Consider the following 6,000-nt stretch of genomic DNA (forward strand, 5'->3'; position numbering starts at 1 on the left):
CAGAGCTGCCTTATAAATGACTTGTCTGCTGTTAACACTGCATATTAGATCTCAATCCTTAGTCCTTTGCTCCTCATAGAAATCCTCTGGTGCAAGAATTAAGGTTTATTAGAAGCCATGATATACCTTGTACTACAGTACTTTTAATTCAGGTCCTATCTTTAAAATAACTCTAATAGTTAATTTTTTTCTGTACAGGCAGGAAGCATACTTAGTGATTAGTTTTCTTCTGATATTTTAGTGGATAAAAATATTCTGTATAAAAGGAAACTTTTACTGGCTTTAGTGCCTTTTTTTTAACTTAGAGAAGTATTCTTAATCATACCAAAGAGAGTTGTATGTAGTTTGTGTGTGTGTGTTCTTCTGTGTTTTTTCATCAGCACAGACTCAAAATGCATTATTTTCTTCAGTTTGTTTCTATTTTCAACTTTCATTAAGAGCAGGAGTCACTCAATTGGATTCAGATCCTAGCTGTAACGTTTATTGGTTATTACCTTGGGCGGGTTACTCTCTCATTCTCCTTTGCTACATCTGTAAAATGAGAAAAAATTATTAGATACCTTGCTTACAGGGTGAGTAGTTATAAGGACTGTCAGTAATATGTGTAAAGTGTTTAGCAAATAATAGGTTTTCAATACGTAGTTATGATTATAGCCGGTATCTGTGCTTAGTAGGTAATCAAAACATGTCAAGTAAGTGATTTTTATCACCAAAAGGAGTTTGCTTAGTATCCCTTGTACTATATAATGTGTCACTTCATAAATTTTTGGAGGAGAGGAGAATTGAGAAATGAAATAAAAAAGATCAGTCATCATCAGGATTGCTGTCTCCTTCCCTCTCAAACACCCGAAAATATGAAAGAAAAAAAAAATGCCTTTTTAGAGCTTATTGACAACTAACCTATGCTTTGTTTCATTGTGAGGAAATACACTTATGGTTCCCCTCCCCACCCACTTTTTTTTCCCTATGCCTTCTGATTTGCTGGCATTTTTTTTTTTTTACTTGAAAAGCTTCAGTATGGCAAAAAACCCAATTGTAAAAGTTAAGAGGACAAACTCTCAAACCAGACTGCCTAGGTTCAAATCCTGCCTCTACCTCTTCTATTATGACCACGAACAGGCTAATCTTTCTGTGACTCAGGGTCTTAATAAAAAAAATAAAATGAGGACAATAATGGTAGCTACTTCATTTATTAATAAGTGATTTCACATATGTAAAGCACCTAAAGCCTGGCACACATTATGTTATTATGATTGGCCTCTGGTAATGAATCAGCTGAGCTTTTCCTTTAATACTATAGATGCACTTACCTGAAGATCTTGAAGGATTGGTGAGAAATTGTTAAGATGGCTGATTGATATTTTTTCCTTTCCAGCTATATGCATGATGCCTACTCCTTGGGCTCCTTTCCTCCAGAGTTTAGCGTGACAGCTTTGACTCAAGTGCAGTTGCCACCTCCCCAGTTAATCTTATTCCCTGTCTAGTCTTAGATTAGCCCCTCTCGGAAGGTGGAATGAGTACTGGCTCAGAAGTCAGGCAGACCTGCCAGTATTTAACATCCAAACTCTGCCACTTTGCCAACCTGAGCACGTTATTTAACCTGTCTCAGCTTCAGTTTTCTCATCTGTAAAATAGGAATAATGCTGCCTACCTTATGGCATTGTTGTAAGCTTAATAACCTGTGTTTTGTTAAAAAAAGCAAAACCCCAAAAAAACCTTATCACCAGGAGGATGGTATTATACTATGTCTTGGTTTGCCTGTGACAGTTCCAATTTAAGCCTGTGGTTCTGGTATAATTATTAATATTGCTCCCTTTCTCTGAAAAAGTCTCTTGGTTTGGATGGTAAATATGTGATCATCCTGCCTCTCAGTGCCTTGCATGGAATTCTCACACAAATGGCACTTTTACTTTTCTTTATTATTATTATTAATAGCTTGGCATTAATACGCTTGGTAGACCAAGTACAGTCAGGCAATAAATATTTAACAAATGCCCACTATGTTTAAAGTGCTGGTCTTCAGCTGGTCTGCCAAGTTGTAGTTGTAAAAACGCTGAAGGGAATTTTACGTATAATTAAAAGGAGATTGGAGATTTAAGAAATAGTTGATGAAAGTGTGCTTTTTTAATGCTTTTCTAGGCTTACCTTACAAATTTGAAGTACAACAGATGTTAGAAGAACCTCGGTGGGAATTAGTGTTTGAAAAGACAAGATGGATAATAGAAAAATACAGGCTGTCCCATAGGTATGTGCTGAGTCTGAGATGGTTGCACATCTGCAGTGTTTCTCATTAAATTACGTTTCAGAGAAAACCCAAGTTAAATATAAAATTGTGATGTATGGCATCAGTGATAGTTTATTACAAAACTGATTAGTTTGTTTCATCAGTTTGTTTTCATATTTCTTCCTACAGCAGGGTCCCCATGGATAAAATCTTTCGCCGGGATTCTGACCTGACTTGTTTGCAAAAAGTAAGCTGCCTTCATTTTAATTGGATCCATTGTTCACAGATTCTAAAGCTATTCATCTTGATGTGTTTTCCCAGGATGCCTAAGGCTTTGTGGATAATTTTCCGTATATTTCTTTTATTGCTTTTTCCTTTCTAAAATTAATTTCTAGGAGATAATTAGTAATGTGTTTTGTTGCCCAAGCTTGCACACAGAAAAAATACTATTTTAGAATAAATTTGTCAGTGTTGGCTGATAAATTTCTTAGTAGAGTATTATTATACACAATAGAGAACAGTTTTCTCATTTTATTCAAAAGTACCATGTTTCCATCTCAACCTTGACAGTCATTTTTAAGAATGATAGTATAAATCTAACAATTAAATTTAAATGGTCATTTTATTTAACTTTCTAGTAAGAAATAAGAGTTTTGAATTATTTTATTTCACTTTTATTTTTGCTTCTATAATGAGTTAAGACTAGTAGACTGGCAACATTTGTCTTTTTTTTTGTAGCAGTTTAGGAATAGAAAGTTTAAACATATTAGGTTTCTTTTTAATATTTTGTACTCCTTTCTGTTACATCCACTTTTTTGTGTGAGCTGTTGAAAAGATTATATGCACATTTGTAAGAAAAGACTCTTGGCATGCTAATTTTGAAATGGTAGAGTCCTGTATTTGTATGTATGCAGATTTTTTTGTATATATAGTATTATTTTGCTCTGTAAGTATAACTACTTAAAAAGGGCATAAAGTCAAAAATTTGCCCAAAGGAGAAAGCATATATATACAATCTCAGTTTTATCTTATGTAAAAATGATAAAAGAACTAAACTGTGTTCTTCAATACTGGTTTCCTACATTCCAGTTGTATGATTATTGAACAAGTGAATTTTCAACCACGTTTAGGGAGAGTGTTTTTCACTTGAGCATTAGGAAATATGAGGTTTGGAGAGGGATAAAGTAGTGATGGTAATGCAAACCCTATTATACTTTTTATGTGCTTAAATATAAAACTTTTCTTTTCAACTAGCTTTTGGAGTGTCTGAGGAAAACTCTGAGCAAAGTGACCAATTGCTTCATTGCTGAAGAATTCTTGACTCAAATAGAAAATTTATTCCTTTCTAATTATAAAAGCAAGCAAGTGAATGGAGTGCCTGAAGAAAACTGTACAAAGGAATTGTTAATGTGATTATTTTAAAGTAAGACATTTTAATCTTGACATAATAGATCCTCCTTTCAAACTTAAAACCTTGAAATTATTGTAATTTAGTTAACAGTGGCACAGCTTTGGTATTTTTTTCTCTAGTTCACAAAATCCAGGCTTTGCCACATGTAAATCTTGTGAAAAGGAAGACACATAGACTTGTTTTCGTATTATCAGAATGTTCTGTAAACCAGCGTCCACTGCAGTGTTCCAGTCCTTTATGAAGCAATGCTGTGAAGCCTAGGAGGGTGGTCTGCTTTACTTCTGTATTCATCTTGACAAGTAGAATGTGTCTCTAAGTATTATTTCTTCTCTGAACTAGCCATTTCTTGTGTTTCACTTTGATATTCATATCTCATTTAGAAGCACTTCTGGCCAGGTGCAGTGGCTCATGCCTGTAATCCCCAACACTTTGGGAGATTGAGGCAGAAGGATTGCTTGAGGCCAGGAGTTGGAGACCAGCCTAGGCAACATAGAGAGACCCCATCTCTACAAAAAATTTTTTAAAAAATTAGCCAGGCATGGTAGTATATGCCTGTAGTCCCAGCTACTCAGGAGGCTGAGGCAGGAAAATCAAGCCCAGTAGTTCAAGGTTACAGTGAGCTATGATTGTGTTACTGCACTCCAGCCTGGGCAACAGAATGAGACTCTGTCGCTAATAAAAATTTTTTTTCAATAAAAATTTAATGGAAAAAAACAAGCACTTCCATTCTCTCCACATGTTCTGATGAGATTTGTTTATGATTGCAAATGAGATATGGATGGGTGATCACTGAGATAAAGTCAATATGGCTGAGAACTACTGATTAGTAAATCTAACAATATGCTATAGGGGGCCAGGAGGCATGAGGAGAAAATCTTAAAAATAAAGGAGAGACCTAAAGGAGAGAATCAAATTACCTGTTATTAATCATAGATAATTTGTTTCCATTTTATTTTATAGCAACAGTACTACAAGATAGGCTATCTTCTCAGATATCTGAAATGTTTTTATGGATTTCACACACATAGTTAGCTTCAACTATATGTCCATTTACATCAGTGTGTGTGATAAAACCTCATTTAACTGGAACATGGGCATCATAACTCTTGAACTGGATTTTTTTCCCCACTACTTACTGTTAGGAGAAAGAAGCAAATTATAATAAAGCTTGAATAAATCAGAGATTTAATTTTTTTAAAGTAGTAATTCAAGGGTGTAAATTTTATGACTTAGTATTCCCTTCCAAGCTCAGGTCTGTGATGCTGTGAAAAGCAGTAATTCATTCGTTTGTACTCTTCTTCCTTTTGACCTTTTTCCTCATTGTGCATTGGGAAACAGATGCTAGAAAGTGGTATTTATTGGCTTTCTTGATTGACATTTCCCTATAATATTGACGAATTTAGGTGATGAAAAGTAATGAAATTGTTAAAAGTTCTGTTCTCAATTCTGGGTCTTCCTGCATGTCGATGGTTAACTGTGTTTGCTAACCTAAGCCATACTATGAAAAACTCAAAAATGATAATTCTCAATTTAGGGCCTTGAGAGCACAATTTTTAAAATGTTTACTGAGTATTTTTTTCTGACTATGGAGTACATTTATCTTATAAGATATATTTAAAAATATAGAGAAGTATAAAGTACAAATATCTCAATCTTATTATCTAGAAAACTACAGTTAATATATTAGTGTAAATCCTTTCCCATTTGACAGTATAATTTCAGTACATTAAAATTTATTTTTTCCCCTCCTGCCCCATTCATTCTTCTTGCTTTCCTTTTCTTTTGTCATGTTCCTAAAATATTTTTGCAACTGCAATGCCCACATTCCTGGCACTGCCAACCTTAGGCTACTGAGGGTGATTGGAGCCAGGGCCTTGAAGAAGCACAGAGGAAGCCTTGAACCGAGTGGGGGTATAATACAGGAAGTTCAGGAGGCAGAGTCTCAAAGGAAAACCTACCTGTAATAATCTTTACAGAAAATGGAGAAAGGACTTGAAAATATCCAAGTCTTTTTCATACTGATTCTGTTCATATTTTTGCACAATGACTATAAAATAATGAGCTTAAATTTTTTTTTTTCTGGCTTGTCTAGTGGAAATTGACACTAGTACTTCCGTAATATTAGACTTAAGTTTTTTTTAAAAATCTAATTTCAAAGTAACGTTCAAAAACAGAAAAATCAGTGCCGGGCATGGTGGCTAACGCCTGTAATCCTAACACTCAGGGAGGTGGGAGGATCGCTTGAGGTCAGGAGTTCGAAACCAGCCCGAGCAAGAGCAAGACCGTCTCTACTAAAAATATAAAAATTAGCCAGGGCATCATGGCGCACACATCGTGGTGCAGCTACTTGGGAGGCTGAGGCAGG

General features: G+C 35.0%; 1 protein-coding gene across 1 annotated transcript in view; it reads left to right on the forward strand.

Annotated features, from left to right (window-relative positions):
• Nucleotides 1–4,044, forward strand: part of MYSM1 (Myb-like, SWIRM and MPN domains 1) — a 35,989-nt gene extending 31,945 nt beyond the window's left edge. The window contains exons 18-20 of the mRNA XM_012639401.1: nt 2,140–2,245; nt 2,414–2,471; nt 3,479–4,044. Coding sequence (XP_012494855.1) covers nt 2,140–2,245; nt 2,414–2,471; nt 3,479–3,637 — 323 coding nt within the window. The 3' untranslated portion in view covers nt 3,638–4,044. The remainder of the gene's footprint in view (nt 1–2,139; nt 2,246–2,413; nt 2,472–3,478) is intronic.
• The last annotated feature ends 1,956 nt before the right edge of the window (nt 4,045–6,000 follow it).

The sequence above is a fragment of the Propithecus coquereli genome, unplaced genomic scaffold (assembly GCF_000956105.1).
Source record: "Propithecus coquereli isolate 6110/MARCELLA unplaced genomic scaffold, Pcoq_1.0 Scaffold14, whole genome shotgun sequence".
NCBI lineage: Eukaryota > Metazoa > Chordata > Mammalia > Primates > Indriidae > Propithecus > Propithecus coquereli.